Genomic DNA, 22,268 nt, shown 5'->3' with positions numbered 1-22,268 from the left:
GGGTCACATTTAAAGACTGAACAAAAGCATGCACTATTTTCTCTGGAATTTTATTTATATCCGTTGGTTTGAAATGTTTGGTTAGTATTTTACATTTCACCCCTCCAAAATAAGTTTTTGATGGTATTTCCCAAAGTGATACCACCGAAAGTAACAAATTAGGTTGAAATCCTATATGGAATACCCACTAAGGTTTCAGTAGACAAGAAGGAAATAAAGATCAGATGGGAATTCCTGCCATTAAAAGATTATTTTTGTGCTATCACTGAAATGTAAATAAAGTTTAAGAGGAAAAAACCTACAAGCTCTGCATCAAGATGATATTTTATCCTATAAATGAAGTCTGGAGGAAGGCTCCTGTAATCTAATAAATACATGGTCATTCTTTCTGGTGGATTCTAATATACAGATCTAATTTTGTCCTGGCTTTATGTAACAACTTAGTAAGCGCTGTCAGATGATCAAAAGCTGTGATATAAAAAATAATAGGAAAAATAACATTTCCCTATTATTCAGTTAATAATATTCAGTTTCCCAAAGAACCTGAGCTCCCGACAGCCCTTTGCTAATCACTACCTAAACCTGAAGAACAGGAACAAGACCATTGTTCTGTTCCCCCCCGTCCATCATCCCACAATATGCACACAAAAAAACTATTAAAATAATCTTAAGGATGGGCTTTCAATTGCTACAGTTGAAATACACTTTTGGATAGGAAGGCAAGCATGTTGGAAAACTAGATTGTATGAGCCCTGACCAGATAAGATAACTCATTTGGTTAGAGGGTTGTCCAGTCCCAATTAGCAAAGTTTGCAGGTTCAAGAAGCAACCAATCAATGCATAAAAAATAGGACAACAAATTGATATTTCTCTCCCCACAACCCCCCTCTCTCTCTAAAAAAAAAAATAAAAATCAATCAATCAATATCCTGCAGCTGGGGAAGAGAGGGAAGAGGGTGCGGGGGGGGGGGGGGGGGGGGGAGGGGGGAGTCAATATATTTTATTATAAACTAGATTTTATGAAATGTTTAATTACATCACTATTGGGAAAACTAATTTTTAAAATATTTAATATTAAATAGTACAAATATAATCCATATGCTACATAAAACTCACATCAAAAGTATCTCCAATTCCTAAAAGATGCTTTCATTTTTCTATTTTCAATGACCTTATTGAATAACTTAAGAAAATGTATACTGTGAATCAAGATTTTTCTTCACAAATACTTTATAGGCAAATCAATTTAAGGGGGAAAATGTAACTACCAACAGAAACATACTCTTATTAAACCTACTTAAAATTAGTATCATTACATATTGGCAATTCAAGTCTTATGTCTTTCTAACATTGAGTAGCAATATAAAAGATTTGAGACGTGTAAGAAAAATAATTTGCAAACAAGATTTAAATGAGAAATGGTTTTTAATGAACTAAGTGAAATTATAAGCACATGTTTTTGAAAGAAAAATATTTAAAGCAAGTAAAACATCAAAACAAAGGAAAATATTGGTCTTTCAAAGATATTTATCATTCCTTCTAATCTGACATTAAGAAAAACATTAGCAGTAAAGGTAACATACTATTTAGTTATATCAAAATTATTTGAACTTCTAGTAATCATGCAAAAGTTAAACATTTCCCTGAACTCTCCTAATATATCGTGTTCCTGCAAATTAAGAAACAACAGAAAATGGGGTAAAGGAGATCGGTCCTCAGAAAAATAAATATAAAGGTCTTTGAAAATAGGAAATGTACTCATTTATAAAAGAAGTGAAAATCAAAACTACACTGAAATTATAATTCTTTACCTAAGAAAACTGGCAAAAAATTAAAGTGTAATAACATATTTTGTAAAGAGAATATAAAATTGGTTCTTTCAAGCATTATCAATGTAATTTTAAATTGTTAAAAACTCTGTGAAAAGCCATTTGGATATAAAAAAGTTTTCAATCCCATACTCTGATTCAGCAAGTCCTCATCTACAAATTTTATATCTAGATATATTGATACAAATGGAAAAGACACGTATACAGATAATAGTCAATGCAGAAATGTTTACAATAAAACTGGTTTGGGAAGAAACTAAATGTCGTTCAGTAGGAGATAGGTTAAACAAAATATGGAAAAGTACTTATTTAAAAAAACAAAAAACCTCTAAAATTTACTTTAAGCAAAAAACAAAAGCAAGGTGAAAAACAGAACATAAGATTACATAATTATTCCTGTAAAAGGAGAAAAAAACAAACACACTGAACACTTGGGTGCCTCACAGACAGGTATATGAAAGACTTCATTGTAGGTCCCTCGTGTTATCTTGGATTTTTTAACTATATTAAAAATTTTTTATAGATTATTTCTACCTTTTAACAATGAGATTACTGTAGTAATATACATGGGTAAAAATATGACTAAAAGTCAACATTTAAGAAACTGTTGTAAGCCACAAACTTTATAAACTTCTGGCATTAAACCAATCAAATGAGATGTTACCAAGTTTATTTATAAATAAACATAAAAATTCAATCATTTAACTCTTTAAAAAGGAAGCTAAAAAATACCATTGTTACAATTCTAATTAAAGTCCTTTAATTTTATGAGAACTTTCATTATGACAGAATGACTTGGGGGAAGACAGTTTATTACAAAAATAAAGAGTGACTTGATGGATTCTTACTAAATGAAAAGATATTCTTTAAAATATACAAATCTGTTTTTTTAATAATGCAAAAGGATTTATTTATATACACACCAATGAAGGAAAGCAGTCTTTTGACAAGTGGAGATTAAGGGTAAGTAGCTGATTTTGGGACCTACTACAATGGCCAGACTTGCTTTGTTGCCTTCAGATGTTGGGTCTATTTACCTAACACTTCAGGCTTTCTCAATGGGTCTTCCTCCTCCTGGCCTGATTTTCTAATTCCTTAAGATATCCTAGCTGGTGTTGTAGGGAGTCTGTGTTACTCTTCTGTTCATCCACGAAGCATAAGATATTAGTGTTGCTATTGGCAGAAGCTGTGGTCTTCACATCTAACAGGGGTTTGGTTAACTGGTTCTCCAATTCCAGAGCAGACTCTAGAGCAAGGGTCCTCAAACTTTTTAAACAGGGGGCCAGTTCACTGTCCCTCAGACCATTGGAGGGCCGGACTATAGTTTAAAAAAAAAAAACTATGAACAAATTCCTATGCACACTGCACATATCTTATTTTGAAGTAAAAAAACAAAATGGGAACAAATACAATATTTGTATTTGCATGTGGCCTGCGGGCCGTAGTTTGAGGACCCCTGCTCTAGAGCTTGTATGCCTATTCCCATTATCTCAGGCCTCTTATTTTTTTAATACATTTTTATTGATTCCAGAGAGGAAGGGAGAGGGAGCAAGAGAAACATCAATGCTGAAAGTCATTGATTGGCTGCTTCCTGCCTACTGGGGATCAAGCCTGCAACCCGGGCATGTGCCCTTGGCTGGAATTGAAACGGGGACCCTTCAGTCTGAGAGTGGGCACTCTATCCACTGAGCCAAACCATCTAGGGCTCTCAGGCCTCTTAATCACCAGAAGGAAGATTGTACTTTTACGTTCTCTTGGGTATCTTATGAATTGGTTTCCATGTTTCCTTTTCACCTCAGCTTGATTTTCAAAGAATGTGGCAAGACGAGGTTCTTCTGGGCCATCAATAACAGGCCATCCTATGTAATAAAAGCCTAATATGCACACCGACCAGAAGGCGGAATGACTGGTGAAATGACTGGTCGCTATGACGTGCAATGACCACCAGGGGGGAGACACTCAACGCAGGAGCTGCCCCCAGCCCACAGGCCCCAGGCCAGCCAAAGCCAGTGCCAGTAGGGGGCCCCCGGATCACCCCACAGATTGCCTGACCACCAGCCAGGCCTAGGTACCCTACCCATGAACAAATTTCATGCATCGGGCCTCTAGTAAATAAACAAACATCACTATGTGCCACATGATTAATAGCAACCCTACACTCTTCAGAGAGGGGTTGCTTGGCTGCCATCTTGGCTTTAGAGAAAACCAGCCATAAAACAGTGCTCCTGTATTTTTTGAAGTTACGCTACAATCAGTAATGTCCAAAAGTATACACGTAACTAACAATGTTATTTCACTGTGTCTACCAGTAGGATATCTTTTTTCACTCCATAGATTTTTTCCCTTGCATACAGAATTTTGACAGCTCATTTTCTCCTGCAAATTCAAGAGGCAATTCCAGTCTTCGGGCTTCCATTGTTGCTGTTGGGGAGTTGTCAGGTTAACTGCCAATCCTTTGGTCATTTTTCTTTGTATCCAACTGTTTCTGTGATTTATTTTTTTTGTCCTTAGTTTTCTATAGTTTCATTCTCATAAGGGTAAGTGGGTAATTTTTCTTATTTGGGAGTCATTGAACATCCTGAAACTGTTGAATTCTTTAGCCATTCTGGAAAATTCTTAGTATTTCTGTTAAAATTGTGATTTGTCCCAACGTTCTCTTCTACTTCTGAAACTTCAATTGCAAATTTTCACTCTATCCATTGTGGCTCTTAATCCTTTGTTTCTTATTTTCTATCTCAGTCTCTTTAAGTTCCAATCTGTTTTTCTTCAATTCTCCAATTCTCTCTTCAGCTCTAATGGGTTATATCAACCTATTTCAACTTTAATTCTAGTTTTTGAAATCTTTGCAGATATTTCTACTATATGCCATTTCTTTATTTGCTTAGTTTTTAACAATTGAACTACTTTTCCTCAAGAAAGGATTCGAGACTGGTCAGTGTGGCTCAGTTGGTTGAGCATCATCCCATGGACCAAGAGGTTGTCAGTTCAACACCTGTTCAGGGCAGATGCCCAGGTAGGGGGCGCACAGGAGGCAGTCGATCGATATTTATCTCTTATTGATGTTTCTCTCTACCTCTCGCTCTTGAAAATTCAATTTTTAAAAATTTATTTTTAAAGTGTTTGAATAAGCTTTACTATGCACCTAAGAGCATAATTCAGGTCGAGTCCACTAACATTCACGGTTCAAATTCTTTTGAAATACCCAAGTGATGTTTATTTGGACCACAAACCCATGCAAGGGCCAACTTATCGTTGTAACATCTCAGGATTTTCCCATTCCACGCTCCTCAGGATTACAGATGGCGACTTTCCTCAGTCTCCCAAGGTTAGGAAGGTAGCCTTCATTTGTTTCTGGTCATTGTCATCCTGAGTACTGCCTGCACACAGCTTTAAAGGGAGAGGACATTCTGTTGGGTATGCCTTGAACTTTGACTTTTGCTGCTTTAACCTCTAGAAGCACTCAAAATTTCAGCCTAAGTATTCTCAGTTTGGCAACAGTCCTCAAAATAAAAAGTTTAGGTACTCAACTTATCTCCCAATGTTCTTTTTGGGGGAGAGGAGGAAAGGTTGTTTGGGTTGTGTTTGTTTTCCACTTGGCAATTCTTTATAATGCATCAGTTCTTCAATGCTTTTAAGATATTTCAAAAATTCTGTTCAGCAGCCTGCCTTGTTTTCAGTGAGAGCTGATCTACATAGAAGAGCTCATCATATTAACCAAACCCTCTTAAATATATTTTATTAACATACTAGTGGCCCAGTTCACAAAATTCATGCACATTAAAAGGGAATTAGAGGAAATATTTTAATATTGCTATTTTCCCTTTCTCTATAATAGAAGTGTCAGAGATGAAAGAAAATTTGTAACATTTATATGAAAATCTCCCTCCTGCCCTGACTGGTTTGGCTCAGTAGATAGAGCGTCAGCCTGCGGACTGAAGGGTCCCAAGTTCGATTCCGGTCAAGGGCATGTACCTTGGTTGTGGGCACATCCCCAGTGGTGGGTGTGCAGGAGGCAGCTGATCGATGTTTCTCTCTCATCAATGTTTCTAACTCTCTATCCCTCTCCCTTCCTCTCTGTAAAAAATCAAATATATTTAAAAAAAAAATCTCCCTCCTGTCAGGTCTGGGGCACACCACGGGACCCAGAGTCAAGTCCCCATCCACCTGTGTGCGCCTCAAAATTGTGCAAGACCCAGACCCAGCTGGCCCCACCCCGTCAAGCCTTGCAGGGTCGGGGGCGCAGTCTTAGGTCCCCTGGCCCAGTGCCGGGTGGCAGGCATGGCCTCAGGTCCCCCATCAAGCTCCGCCAGGTGGGGGGTGCAGCCTCAGGTCCCTCAGCCCAGCGCTGGGCAGATGCGCGGCCTCAGGTCCACGGGCCCCGGCACGAGGATGTGACGATCATATGTATATTAGGTCTTTATTACATAGGATAGCTTTCAAAAAAAATTAGCAACTAATTTAAAGCAACCAAAGGAGCATTTGTGATCTTGTTTTCCAGCAATGTCGTCAGTTTGGCTCAAATACTCTTATTGAAAAAAAAAAAGTAACTAAAAACTTTAAAATCCAATGTCATTGAAACTCTACATTTCCAAAGGTTAAAACATTTTAGAACTCAATCAAATATATCTCCTGTAATATTTTATAGCATTCCTAAATAGGTGTAACTCAGTTCTCTGAAACACTATAAATCCACCAATTTGAGCTTACCTTTAATGTCTGCTATACATAAGTAAAGAAAGTTTAGGTGAAAGCCACAAGAAAAAAAAGAAAAATGACAATATTTAACACCGAATTCTACAGCTCTTTTAAAAGACAAAAGCTAGAGTAATCTTTTACATGGTTTTAAAAATAAACCTATATAAAGTCAAGCTTATGGATTAAATTAAAATAGGAATTTATATATATTTTAATATGTCTTAATAAATGGCCTCTCCTCAATTACATATTGGCATTATACACATACACGACATCAAAGTTGTGCAAAGGGGGTTAGGGGGTTGGAATACTTATGCTTTACCAAGGTGACAAAAGCTGTGAAAACTCAAGTTTGCATCTCATATATACACATACAATTGGCTTGGAAATTTTACTCCAATATATAGGGTGTCCCAAAAAAATGTGTGCATACTTTAACAGCTGATAGCTCAATTTTGAAAACAAATGTATTTTAATAATAACTGCCTCTATAATTAGTCAAAGTGTATATATATGTTTTGGGGGGATGCCCCATATGTGGCTAAAAGTTTATTGCAACCAGTCAGGGATTTATCTTCTGTATCAGGTTTTTAAATTTTATCTGAAAGTATTTTGAAAACACAAGCAAACATTTTCTTAAAAGGTACTTCCAGCTCAGCTGGGGTGGCTTAGTGGTTGAGCACAGACCTATGAACCAGGTCACAGGTTTGATTCCCAGGTGAGGGCACATGCCTGGTTGCAGGCTCTATCCCCAATAGGGGTCATGCAGGAGGTGACCAATCAATGATTCTCTCTCCTCACTGATGTTTCTATCTCTCCTTTCCTTTCTGAAACCAATAAAAAAAATTTTTTTTTTTTTAAAAAGGTACTTCCAAACATTAGGTAGTTATGCCTTTTATATTGAGTAATTCTTTAAAAATCTTTCTCTTGGTCATACATGAATTTTAAAGACAAATGAAGCTTATTCTAAGATACTCAAATATGTTTTGTATGTTTATAAAAACTGTAAAGATATATTTTTAATGTATAAGTTTTTTAATGTAAGTTAACAGTAAAGGTATTGGCCACCTATAATTTTATAAAAAATAATATATTTTGTTATAAATTGATATCATACTCTAAATCTTAGAAATTAAATTCAAGTTGTAAAATATGATAAACTGAACTTTATTTTCCGCTGTGAATTTTTCATACAACAAATACTTAGAATGCCACTATTATACCATTGTTCTAGGTTCCTAACACATAACAATGCACAGAAGCAAACCCTAAGCACAGTAAACTGGTTACTTTATCAGAAGATGGTATTATATAGGTGAAAAAAAGGATAAGTTTTTAAGGTGTTAGAAATAAAAGTGGTAATTTTACATAGGATGGCCATAGCAGACCTCACTGAGAAGATAACACTTTAGCAAAAATTTGAAGAAACCAGAGGATTTTATCAGGCAGCTATCTGGATAAATTTCTTTAGAGAAGATAAAAGAGCTAATGTAAATAAAATCCTTGAGGTGGGAATATGTCAATGTTTAATAAAGCCAGTGTGACTGAAGAGACTACTATGTGAATTATCTACCAAAGATACCAAGCACAAAATCCTATACTTAAGTTGGTACCCTAATTTACTCCTTACACTTTTTCTAATTATTAAAAATTTATTTAAACAATCTATCTGAATTTGACTAATAACTGTCTATGAAACATATAAAAATGTTAGACAGAAATATAAATTCATATAAATGTATTATTTATTTTGATTTTTTTTTACTATATCCAACCTCTACTTGTAATGGAACCTTGCTTATTGTAATGTATTGGAAGATTCCAGAAAGTGGCCAAACCCAATCAAGAATCACCCAATCAACAATCATAAGTCATTAATTTAATGACCAAATTTCCATTATAATCCTCAATTACTTACTGCTATAAAAACAATGTATTCCATATATCATTCCAAAAAAATACAATAAATCACTATCCCCTAAATACAATTCCATACTTCTCTCATTATTCATCTAACATATTGCCATAGGTAAAAAATATTCCCTAATATTTTTGGACTTTACAAAATTTTGAAAATAAAATTTAGGGACTGATGTAGATTTACCAATAATTTTTGTTAAAGAGATGTTTGAAAACCAATTCGTGTGCTTTCACATTTCTTAATTTTAGCCAGTCTTTAAGTATTCTATTAATATTCACAAGATGCCAGGACATAAGTTCAAGGGTTTTGATTTTTGATACTGATATTAATAAAAGTGGCATTTTAAAATCCTGGTAATCAATTCTTTGTCCTGTTGATATAACTGTCCCTTTTAGTGCACACTTGCATATTAACATATGCATTTAACAAAATAAGGAGATAGTTTCAAATTTTTTCATTAATACAATTCACATAACAAACGAGGATCATTATTTTTTCTGTGCAGGAATCAATCTGGAAACTGTTACTGAAAAATAAATACTGGCAATGTGGTACATTTTACTCATGGTGAAAATTTTTCTAGGAATCAAATTGAGAGAACTCCTCAATTTTCTCCCTTAGAAAAAGGCTTCCTTTCTCTCCCAAAATGAATACTTTGTTCAATTAATGTCACATTTCCCCAAAACTATATTAAGATTATTAAAGGCAATAAAGTTTCATGGCTTCTTATTTCTATTAGTTTCTTAAGACTCAAATATAAAAATGAAATCAAAAAAGAATTTCTAGCCAATATGCAATTTTTCTTTGAAAAGGAAACTTCCACTCAGTTAACTTCTAAATTCATGTAGGCATTTGAGTTAAAACAAGGGCCCAGAATTATAAATATCTCAACTTAAGGTTTTCCTAGAGCAAAATTACATTCACATTATTTTGGCCTTTATAAAATTTCAGATGTTTATGCCTTTTCTCCAGTTCTTTAACAGTTTAACTACATTTCCAGATAACTATCAAGCTCATGTTTTCGTAATTTAAAATTTTTTTTATGTAATAGTCACCTAAAATATTTGGAAGAACTAGAAGCAAAATTCAGCTAAAAAACCATCAAGTTGTGGCCCCGGCTGGGTGGCTCAGTTGGTTAAAGCATCATCCTCATACACTAAGATTGCATATTCAATCCCTAGTCAATGTTTATGTACTTTTCTGCTTGTAGCCAAATAAAAACCGTGAAAATAGATGATGTGGGGCCTGAAGATGACTTTGAGAACCTGTAAATTCATCAATTATACCACTGAAAAATAGTGTAACACTTTTCGCAGTATTTTCTGAATATAACCCAGGCAAATACATAGTGGGGCAAAAGTAGGTTTATAGTTGTGAGTACACGAAACAGAGTTTATTCTTGTATTATTTATTATTTTCCATGTGAATTGTAAATGTACTTTTGCCTCACCCTGTATATGAATAGGCTTCTGTTTAAGTCATTTTACTAAACACCCGTTTCAGGGTACTTGTAAAGGCTCCACATATAAAATCACCTGCCAAAGCATTCACTAACAATTTTCTGAATATTTTATTTAAAAAAAAAACTTTTGATTTCAGAGAGCGAGAGGAAGAGAGATAGAAATATCAATGATGAAAATCACTGATTGGCTGCCTCCTCCTGCACACCCCACACTGGAGATCGAGCCCACAACCAGGGCATGTGCTCTTGACTGGAATCGAACCCAGACCCTTCAAGTCTGCAGGCCAACGCTCTATCCACTAAGCCAAACCAGCTAGGGTACAAAATTCTGCACATTTTAATTTGCAGAGAATCTCATGAAAGTTACACTACAGCTTATACTTTTCTTCCTATCTAAAAAGTATCACAGGCCCCACAAGTGGTGCTTGTGGATAGAGCGTTGGCCACAAGCACCAAAAGGTTGCAGGTTCCATGCAGGAGGCAACCAGTTGATGTGTGTCTTTCACACAGATTTTTTCTTTCTCTTCTAATCCTCCCTCCCTCCCTTCCATCCTCTCTGAAATACAATGGGAAAAAATATTCTTAGGTGAGGATTAACAAAAAACAAAAAGTATCTTAGGATAAGCACCACTGAATACACCAAATTTCTACAGTTCAATTGTGGGAAACTTAAAATTGCAAAACTGTTTCATAGGTAATTTCAAGTTTGGATATATCCTAATGGTTTACTTATAATATACTGAGCAGTATCAGGAGGCTGCATGAAGACAGTTCAGTTTCTAGTGACAGAGAGATGTACTCAAAAATATTTCTTAAATGTCTGTCTGCTAAAGCACAAAATACAAACAACTGGAAATGTTGGTCCAGTTTCAATAAATGTGATTTTTCCATTAACTACAGGAGTCAAGATCCTCCTTCAAACCGTTTTTAAGAGAGCTAGATATTGTGTGCCTCTGACTTCAATATTTCATTACGTTTTGTTTCACAATTTCAACTTTTAAAAAAATCCTCACCTGAAGACATTTTCATTGATTTTTAGGGAGGGGAAAGGATAGGGAGAGAGAGAAGCACGAATTGGTTGCTTCCCTCATGTGTCGCGAAGGATCAAACCAGCAACCGAGGTATGTGCCCTGACTGTACAGAACGATGCACCTACCAACTGAGCCACACCACCATGACTATAATTTCAAATATTTTAAAGGTCTCCCATCCAATACAAAAAAAAAAAATCACAATAAAGTACAGTCTATGCTATCAGAAAACGTATTTTGCAAGTCTTATACAGTTCAATGGATAGAAAAATATAAAGAAAACTGTTTAGTAAGCAGATATTCCATTCTAATAAAACTCCCAATTATTAGACCAGAAAGTAAAACTTATTGTCCTCACATTAATATTGAATGTAAATAAGCATTTGGGGTTGTAAAGAATGTGTTGTTCTTAAAGTTAAAGGTCCGTAATTACTAAAACTTGCCTGTTTTGTGTACAGGATTCCTGCTATTTGAAATTAGATCCAAGCACATATGACTAAAACACTTCAAACTGTGAAGGGGAAAGTACAAATGGCAAAGTAGAGTTTCAGAGCTAAGATTTTATACATACCACGAGATGAGGTGCACATAAGTGATTGTAACGTGTCATCTTCTAAAAGATTTGTAGAGATTTTATGTGGCTGAGTTGCTGAATTTTTTTCAAATGTAACCCCAAATCCTAATAACTAAATGAGAATGTAAGATACTCTTAAGCAAAGAGAAATGTCAGTTATGAATTCACTATATAGTTATTTCTACAATATACTGTACTTTAGGTTCCTTAACTTAGTTAGTATAGTGGTTAGTGACGAGGAGCCTAGGCCCAGATATTAGAATACCACCTTTTCCACTTACTTCCCAGTAGCATAACCTTTAATGTTTTTGAGCTTAGGAGAGCTACTTAAGGCCTCTAAATCTCAGAAAAGCTGAACAAAATAAGAAAATGAGGGATAATAGATACCTAACTCAAATGGTAAAATGTGATAACCTAGTATTTCACATAAAGCACTAAACAGTTCCCAGAATATATTAAAAGCCTATTAAATTTTAGTTACTGTTGAGGCAAGTAATCAGAATAAAGAAAAAAAATCACCATCAAAATACAACTGGAAATTCATTTTAAAATGGATTTTTAAAATGAAGACTATCTTTGTTCTTCTAAAACTCTATTTTAGAATATTTCACCTTCAAAATGTCTTCCTCACATACTTCTGCTTATATAATGTTCATATAGAATACTTTTTTCCATAAAATTCAGTTTTGTAGATGTACACCTAAAATATAACAGAACTGAAAAGCACCTGCTTGCTTTTAAGAACTCCAGTACAGTTCCATGCATATTTTGGGTAGGAGCCACAAAAATTAAAATTCCCACCCCATTCCTCAGTATTATGGCAGTCTAAAGAAAACTCTTGCCTGGAACAGTGAATGGAACTTTTCCATTTATGTCACAATTCACAGCTCATTGAAAACACTTGAATTCATACTAGTTTACTTAGGGGACAAGAATAAGAATAGTATGAAATCTGTGTGGTAAACTGATATACACAGAAGGCACAGCAGAAATTCAAATGATTTCTCTGATCATAGAAATAGGGAATTTTAGAAATGATCTGAAAGAAAAAGGTAAACATGAGATGGATATCTATAATAAAAAAAGCGTAATATGCTAATTAGACCAGGCTAAACGACCTTCCGGACAAAGCCGGGGCTGCAAGGTCCAAGCCCCTTGCACAAATTTCGTGCATCAGGCCTCTAGTTATATTAGAACACCGCTGGTCCTTTTCAGTGTGATGATATTGTGGTTATGGAGGACTATATTCTTTATATAATCAGAGAAAGAAGCATGCATGGCAAAACAAAATACTGAGTCAAGATGGAAGGTACAGAGGCATCTACAGTAATATTCATACTACTCTTTCAATTTTTATCTTAAAAATTTCCTAATAAAAATTGGGGAGAGATTAATGGCTTCCCAAAGTCACAGTAATTCAATGGAAGAGCCAAGATAAGGAAGTCCTACATCACCATATTCTAAATTGTGTCATTTTTATTCCTCCATATGTCCTCTATAGAGTAACCTAAAAAATTCCCTGCCTTTTAAAAAAATTAACAAATTTTTAAACATCTTTCTACACTAAAAAAATAATCAGGCCATTGTTTCAATAAGACAGATAATGGGTATAATTCTCACCTTGCAGTTGAGGCACATGGCAAGTAACCACTCCACTAACTACGTAAGAATTAAGTCACAGACACTTATGTAAATAAGTTCTTTTGACTTGGAGTGTGTTCTTTGAATGTAAATCTCACAACTATTCTGGGAACTTGGGAGATCCAATCTTACACAACCCTAATCCTGACTGCAGGCCTCAGAAAGTTACCACACTGTCAAGAATATTCCCAGGCACACAATACATGCTTCTAAGATTAAATCTTGATTGATTGTACAGTGGGGCCTTGACTTACGAGTGTCCCTACTAACGAATTTTTTGAGATACCAGCTGTCTCTCGGTCTATTTTTTGCATTGAGTTGACAGAGTAATTTGAGTTAACGAGCTCCGTCTTGGGAACGAATTAAACTCGTAAGTCAAGGCCCCAGTGTATACTGATTGATAAAGCACAGCAAGGTACATTTGAAAGAATTAGCAAAAAGACTTTATAGTCCAGACAAGTTTAAGGAGTATTCTGCAAGATAAGAAACATACTCACAGCATTAAGATTCAATTGCTGCCTTGCAATGTCTTAATTCCCAAAACACCTAATAACAGATCCCATGTGTCCATTCTTTGGAGACTACGTCAGCAATACTAGCATGCTAACTGCAATGCCTATACATTTGGTGTGGTTTATGAGCTTTGAGTTTAAGAAACAACATCTTTTGATTTTAGTCATATATAAAGTAAGAGGGCTGAACTACTTTATTTTGTCTTCCAGCTTTAAATTTCTGATTTAAATTCAATGTTCACTTTGGCTTTAAATACATAATACCTGCATATTCAGGGTTTGTTAAATAGAAATTTTTTCAAGAAAACATCATCATGAAATGATCAATACTTTTCTTCTCCAATTTCAATATGAAAATGTACAGAAAATGTCACCACAAAAGACAATTTCCCTTGTTACTATGTGAGGTGATTCATGTTAAACACTGCAGTAATCATTTGCAATGTGCATATATCAAATCATTGTGTTGTACACCTTAAACTTATACATGTTAAATGTTGATTATATCTCAATACACTGGAAAAGGAAAAAAAGACCATTTCTCATACAAGAATCATTAGACAAAGACTTACAATAATGTTATCTATATATGCCAAAGCTAAAATCTTGCTTAAAAAAAAAAAAGAAAGGTTATAACTGAACATGTTCTATCACATGAATAAAAGTATCAGAAATATTAAAAATAGGTTTCATTTTCTCTTTGGACCATATTACATTTCAAATTATTATAAAACTATATTTAAATATATTGTTTTAGATGTAAGATTCTTTGTTTTTATAACTATTACTTAATATTTCCAAATAGGAAATTGTTCTTTGGAAGCCTTCTAGCATACAAAACCATAAAATTTACCCCAGGTTATTAAAAATGCTGTTTAGTTTCTCAACAAGCTATATTCAAAGCAAATACTCATAATTTTGTTGATATTGATGTGGACAGTGAATATGTAGGAGAAAAAATTAGACTTTGATTATACCATTATACTATTTGTTTTCTGCTCCAAACTTGTAAGACCAAAACTGTTTAGTAATAAAAATTAAAATTTAAAAAGTAAATTATTTATAAACAAATAAATGCAGTCTTGTCCACTCAGAAGTACAGCTTTTAATTGATATTACTAGTATTATTTTAACATCTTCATTTCTTAGAAGTGCCTTGAAACAGACTCATTCAAATAAATAGCTGTCTGCAAGATGGAAGTACATACTAAACAAAAACCCTCACAATGAATCCATTAGAAAATAGCTGAACCTTTGACTTTAAGAGATCTTTGTTTTTTAAGAGAAAGTCAATTAATTGCCACCTGGTTCCTTTATGCTCAAGTTAGAACCAAAATGCAGAGCACCCTAAAACGTTTGTGTGTATTATAATTAGTTCTATATCCAAATGTGGAAGTTTCTAACGGTAATATGATGGGCTTAAATGTGTTTGTGCTTATTCATGGATGCCATGTTGGAGCATATCTTTAATACCTCTTGAGATAGGCATAGAGGGTAATATACCAAAATAATCCCCTAAAATCTTATTGACTCCAATGCCCAATAATTTTTTAAACTATTAGGTATTGTAAATTAAATGTTATGCTATTCCATAAATGCTCAAGAAATTTAGGCTAAAACACCACCCACAGGGGAACTGCATATTATACGATCAAACAGCCCTTTTGGTTTCAAAACAAATATAATGTATGTACTTTTTATTAAAATCTGGTTAGAGATGCCTTTCTACATTTTCAAAATATACCATAACTCTTATTACACATACAAAAATAGAATATAAAGAAGATGAGTTAAGTTTAAGAGTCTTTACCGAGGGAAAAAGATAACCATTTTTTTCAATGTTTATCAATGGCTCCAAAAAATATAATTTTGCTTTATAAAAAGTTGAGAAACATAAAGGCTAATAGATTGAATAGTGCAAGGTTTTGTTTAAAATTAAATGCCTATATTTCACATAAAATAATAAACTACCTACAAGACATAAGTGAGATTAAAAAAAAGAAATTTTATCTAAATTAACTACGTCTGTTTGCAAGTAGTTTCATTATACACAATGCCTTGGGTGAAGAGAAAAGGCTCTCAAGTAAAAAAAATGTATGGACCATGTTAGAAGTGACAACACCTAAACATCTATGCTACAATATAAAGGAACATGGGATGAGACACAATAAAACCAAAAAAGTTGTTTACTGCCTACAGTAAACATGAAAATATTTCCTGTGTTTTTAAAATAGTTATGTTATTATTCAAAGCACTTTAAGATATTTAATCACTCAGGTCCGTGTTTGCAAATAATTCCCGTTTTCTTTTACACCCCCACACTACATTATACATGTATTTAGGAAACTACAGAGCATATTGTGTTTTAGAGTAAAATCTGAATAATCACACAGACATGGACCAACATTTATTACAAACAGGAAGAGATTTATAGGAAAAAGAGTACAATTTTTTTAAAGATTGCAAGCTGAATAGAAAAATTATAATCTACATAGATAAGGCCATACTTTTATCTGCATTTAAAAAAATAACATTGCTCAATATGTACAAAACATAATACAGTTTAAACTGCTATTCAGAGGCATTAAAACAGTAAAGACAGTAGAGAAGTTTATTTCAATTTAGGTCACTCATGTTCCATCCTGAGTTCACTTCCATTTGCCATGAAGAAAGGTATTTGTAAATGATTTTTTCCAAGTAGAAAGATTATTATGAAAAAATTAAAAATATATACTTTACAACCCATTATCTAAGTATTAATGCTTTTAAATTCTTTAAAAGAAAATGCAATCAATTCTATATTGCTTTTATTCAAGAATTACAGCTTTCACAGACAGCAAGATACATTGTTGCTATTACCAGCAGCATTACTTTCATTTCTCCTTTATCTACCAATAAAAAAAATCCTTTCATTGGACAATTGCTTATGAATGTGGCCCAATTCAAAACAAACTACTTCTAACAATAAGATGTACATACATGCTGTCACACTGACTACCTAGCTACATGAAAAGCTGTAGTCACAAGGGAGAAAAAAACTTAAAAAACATAATGGCAAAACTATAAATTGTCTCAACTTTGTGATAGTGACCCTTCTGACCACTCTAAAAAGTAGTTCTTTAAGAGAATTCAGGTTCTCAGGGACACTCCATTAACTCTAGTTTTTTAAAACTCATATTTCTTAAACTCAAAAATATACTACACTAGTCCTGGCCACATAGCTCAGTTGATTAGAGCGTCGCCCTGATATGCCAAGGTTGAAGGTTTGATCCGCAGTCAGGACACATATAAGAATCAACCAATGAACCCTGGCCAAAGGGTCCTGAGTTTGATTTCTGGTCAAGGGCACATACCTGGGTTGCATGTTTGATCCCTAGCCCCGATCAGGGAGCATGGGGAAGGCAGTGGTGTGTGTGTGTGTGTACGCGCGTGTGTCCCCTCTCTCCCTTCCACTCTCTCTAAAAATCAACAACAAAAAAATCCTCCCGTAAGGATTAAAAACAACAACAAAAAAGAATCAGCCAATGAATGCATAAATAAGTGGAACAGGAAAAAACAAACAAAAAACCCCACCTACACTGCAGATTTAAGGCATCAATTAAATGGCTATAAATGTATTAAAATGTTTACTTTAAAACTACCCAGTGACCTGACTGGTGTGACTCAATGGTTAAGTGTTGGCCATGAACAACCAGGAGATCAGTTTGATTCCCAGTCAGGGCACATGCCCGGGTTGTATGGCTCGATCCCCAGTAAGAGGCAGCTGATCAATGATTCTTTCTCATCACTGATGTTTCTCTTTCCTTCTCTTTTCCTCTCTCTAAAATCAATAAAAATATATTAAAAATAAAACTAACCAGCAGCAAAAGTATTTTCATGTAACAATTACAATTAGACTATATTTGATATTTATAGCACTTTAAGAACAGTCATACAATTGGTTTTTCTTATGACGTTACATCATGTAAAGTAGCAGTTCTGGAATTCAAGAGGAAAACATTATCTTTCACATACCTGAGGCAAAATGTGATTGCCTATATGGTCACGAGCTGCTTAACGACAGGAATATTTTCTGAGAAATGAATGCATTGTTAGGTGATTTTGTCATTGTGTGAACATCATAGAGTGCACGTACACAAACCTAGATGGTATAGCCTACTACAGACCTATGGTATACCACCATTGTATATGCAGTCCGTCATTGACCCAATTGTCATTATGTGGCGCATGACTGTATAATAGGTACAACACTAAAGTAATTTGGCTTAATTTTGAAATTATGTAACATCATAGATACAAAGATGTTGGTCCTAAATGCCCTTCCATTAGAACAACAAAAATTTACCTCCAACACTTTCTATGCTTTAGTAAAAAAATAAAAAGTAGGTAATGAATTAAGGATGACATTATAAAGTTCAACTTTTACACAAGGAGTCAGGTATTTGCTAAATGCTCACTGATATAAGAAAAGCTGATATATTGGCAAATATTAAAAAATATTAGATTAGTGTCATTAACTACTTTACTGAGAATTATTTATTTGCAATTGGTATTTCAAATTTAAAAGCAAATATATGCCTCCCCCCCCCCCCCCACTTTGATCTTAAGTAGGATTTATAAGAAACTTCTCTGGGAAATCAAATCTCTTGTTATGAAAGATATTATGTATTTTCTATTAGAGAAAAACTAAATGTATTTGGATTCATACGAGTTGGTTTAGCTGAACATAAATGAAACAGTATAATTTCCCCACCATGAAATACTGAGTTACAAGTGTATTACCAAATTTTATTTTCTTGAGAATGCAAATAGGACGTTATGTAAACATTGTTAGTACTACCTTTGATGTAAAGACATTCTTATTACTTTAGATTTTAATATATTATGAACAGGTTATGTGTCTTCACCAGAAACACTAAGGGTCACATTGGGAAATACGGGCAAATAAAAATTTAGCCTCTCGCAGGCTAAACAAAGTAAAAGTAAAAAATTTAAAAATTTAAAAAATAAAGAGCAAATCAAAAAAGAGAAAAACACAGCTCAGGATACGGATTTCCGAAATTAAGATTCAGTTTAACATCTTAACTCTTAAACCGGAAATACATATTTTACAAAATATACAATATATTCGTTACCACTTTTTCTCAAGGGATGTTTTATACGTATATTTATATTTGTGTGTATGTGTGTAAATAACTGCAAACATTACCAACTAAGTAAATTAGTCAACTGCTAGCAGCTCTGAAATATATCAAATGAGTCTGATATTTAAACTTTCAGCCCCTTGGAATAACATCTGGTCTGTCTTGAAATTCTCTTTTAGAATGCACTTCATATTTTTAGTTAGGAAATTGGAGAAACAGACTCATTGTGTTTAAACTTATAGAATGGAATCTAACTGCCAACTTCAGTTTAACTTATGTTATAATAAAGCACATGAATAATGACTAAATATTTGAGAAACTGAAATTTCTAAAACTCAGAACGTACTACTTCATTATACAAAAACTATTATATTCCAATGATGTTCATTTCTGATGAGTTTGCATATAAACTGTGTTTGTAAAGTCAAACTGGAATGCAGAGCAAGTACATGTGCTTCAGGTTCCTCGCTTTAGTAAGTATTACAGAGCAGCACTGGCTTCAGCATACTTCAGACAGACCTATTCACTCACCTGCTGAATTTCATGCCCGTCTATGCTGATGATTAAATATATTAACAAAAGAAATGGTCCCATAGGATAAAACTTAAGGATAAGATTCTGGGCCAAAACCACAACCAGACTCCACATAAGGTACAATCTCTCTCACACAACAAACATACGAACACACATACTACATATACAATCACACACAAAAAATTTAACACACACACAATGTTCCTGCTGTTGTTCAGTAATTGTCCCCCTCCCAAAGTAATACAAGTTATATCACAAATACAATGAGTACACTGTAGCCTCCACGTAAAGCTGCTATTGGTTGAGTCCATTCTGAGACACACATCACAGGTAAGAACACTGTGGTGCTGAAGTCTGTTCAGTATCGCAGATAACTAAAAGCCCTTTGAATAGGTCCAAAAACAGACCCACATATTATCAAATTTCAGCTAGTGTAGAAAATATGACAAGGCTGCAGTGTACTTGATTATGTTGAGAATTTATATTACAAAATTAATATTGAAAGTAAGAATACTTCATAAGTTATAATGTGGATATCAATTATTCCCACCTCACCCTTTCCATCCCATTAACTTATAACCTGAAAAAGGATTACTTGGTGCCAAATGTTATCAACACATTAACACTTTATTATCATCTTGACCGCTAATTCCAGTCTTCAAAAAGGAACATTCCCTTCTAATTATAATTAAGAATGGGGCCCTTACTCTTTAAAATAAACATACCTGACTTCAAATATCAAAACAGTTAAAAAGCAATTTTTAAAAAGTATCATGGTGTAAATTATGATTACATAAGTTTAAGTCACATTAGCTTATTCCTTATAATGTAAACTTCTTCCGACAGAAAAAATTTTCTTTAAATTATTGAAGTGCTTACATTTATTGACAAACCATGTATTTTCATGAAATTAAAATCTGAAATAACTTTTCATCTAAATGTTTCATTTCACCAGAGATGTTCAAAACCTATGAAACTAAGTTAACATTTCTGTATTTTCTTATAATACCAGTAGTTCATATTTTTGTAAGCAGGAATCAAAAGAAAAATGAGTTCTAAATAAATGACACAGGAGGCAATAAATTGACACATGACAAGTAAATAAAAGGCTAAAGCACTCCAATACCATTGAAACTGTTTTAATGTTGTTGCAATTGCAAAATGCAACAATCATCAGCTTGTAAAGACCCAAATTTCAAAAATTCATTTTAATCACTCCTTTATATCTATTTTACAAAATAAAGGCAAGAGACATTTAAACCCTCCTTGTCCGAGTTGTGCTATCTATGTCCCTAACTTGTCTTTACCACTATAGTGTATGCTGCAATTCCCATCAGATGCTATATAAGAAAAATAAAATAAAATATTAACCTCTGCTTCAATGTACAGTTTCCAGAATCTGCCAGAACTGGGGAACTGGGCAACAAGGCGTTCATAAGTCTTCCGTGCTTTGTCTATAGGTTGATTCTAAAATTGAAAACCAATAAACAGCATTTACAGTGTTAGGATTATGAAAATATTTACTGCAGAACCAAGTAGTGTGACTGGACCCATAGAGAAGGAAATGTAATCCTATATCACTAAACCTGTGCCTCTCGAATGAGAATGCTCCAAGCGTCAAGGTCATATGGATTCTCTTCTAATTTCTTTTCAGCTTTCTTCACCTTCTCTGGGACATATTCAGCTGCCTGAGGGGAGAAAAGTAACAAACTGAAGTTACCATTTTAAAAATTTCATGCCTAATTTTATTCAAGCAGAAGATATCAGTATACATACAATATCAGAATACAAATAAAAATGTTCTCTTTTTTATAAGAGGCCTGTATTTTCTGTAATCTATATGTTACCTTAAATCAACTGCATAAAAACAAAATCAAGTAATCACATACCTTAAAAAAGGTTGTTTATGTGGTTTATTTCAATATTTACCATTACAATTAAAACTAAGAAAAAATAGTACATATTTGTTCATGTTCAAATAATAAAACTATTGCCATGCCTGCGTGGCTCAGTAGTTGAGTGTCAACTTATGAACCAGGAGATCACAGTTCGATCCCTGGTGAGCAAGGGCATGTACCCTGGTTATGGGCACATCCCCAGTAGGGGGTGTCCAAGAGGTTGCTGATCGATGTTTCTGTCTCATCCATGTTTCTAACTCTCTAATCGCCTCCCTTCCTCTCTGTACAAAATCAATAAAACTCTGAAGTCAATAAAAAAAATATTTTTAAAAAACTATTTACATATTAATACAAGTAACATTTTAATGAAAAATAACTATTAAAATTCAATGAGAACATCCTTGTTTTATTTATAAATTTATAAATGTTATAAATTTATAACATTTATAAATTTTATAAATTTATAAATATTATATTTATAAATTTAATGTCCGACTTTTAAAAATGTAGCTGGATTTCCATACCTGCTTCTGCATTCAATCTGTTATAATATCACATCATGTAAAAATTCTACTATACACTCACAAGAGGTTAAGAGTGAAAAGGACAAATAATGCCTTAAATTTATTATTAAACAGTTTGAATTCACAGATTCTCTGAAAGTTTTAGGAACCCGCAAGGTCCCTGGACAAACTTTGAGAAGCACTGCTATAGGGCATTCATCCTGAGCCATAAAGCATGAGAGGTGCCTCTCTGACATAGATGTGCCTCTCTCCCCTGACCCTGCACTCTCCCTAAAAAAAAATCAATGGGAAAAATATCCTCAGATGAGGATTAACAAAGGAAAACACAAAAGAAGAAATAGAAATATAAACCATAAAATAGAGATCAAAAGTGTTTTATAATTAACATTGCAAGGGTAAACAGAAACATTCTCACATCGTCGATGGGCAAGTAGTAATACTGATCAAAATTTACTAAGAATGTCTGACACTGAATTCCACTTCTGGCAAGGTATCCTACTGCA

The 22,268-nt window shown here is 33.8% G+C and overlaps 1 protein-coding gene across 2 annotated transcripts in view; it reads right to left on the bottom strand.

The window, feature by feature from the left end:
• Nucleotides 1–22,268, bottom strand: part of CSTF3 (cleavage stimulation factor, 3' pre-RNA, subunit 3) — a 69,936-nt gene that overhangs the window by 34,401 nt on the left and 13,267 nt on the right. The window contains exons 2-3 of one of the 2 annotated variants that reach the window (XM_006771460.2): nucleotides 20,930–21,031; nucleotides 20,715–20,810 (exon numbers count right to left, since the gene is read on the bottom strand). In XM_006771460.2, coding sequence (XP_006771523.1) covers nucleotides 20,715–20,810; nucleotides 20,930–21,031 — 198 coding nt within the window. Of the gene's footprint in view, nucleotides 1–17,679; nucleotides 17,738–20,714; nucleotides 21,032–22,268 lie in introns of those variants that run through there. The other variant, XM_015568990.1, reaches the window with a different exon arrangement.

Source organism: Myotis davidii, unplaced genomic scaffold (genome assembly GCF_000327345.1).
Source record: "Myotis davidii unplaced genomic scaffold, ASM32734v1 scaffold425, whole genome shotgun sequence".
In the NCBI taxonomy this organism is placed as follows: Eukaryota; Metazoa; Chordata; class Mammalia; order Chiroptera; family Vespertilionidae; genus Myotis; species Myotis davidii.
Note: the sequence above shows the minus strand (reverse complement) of the source record. Positions and strands in the feature narration are given on the sequence as shown.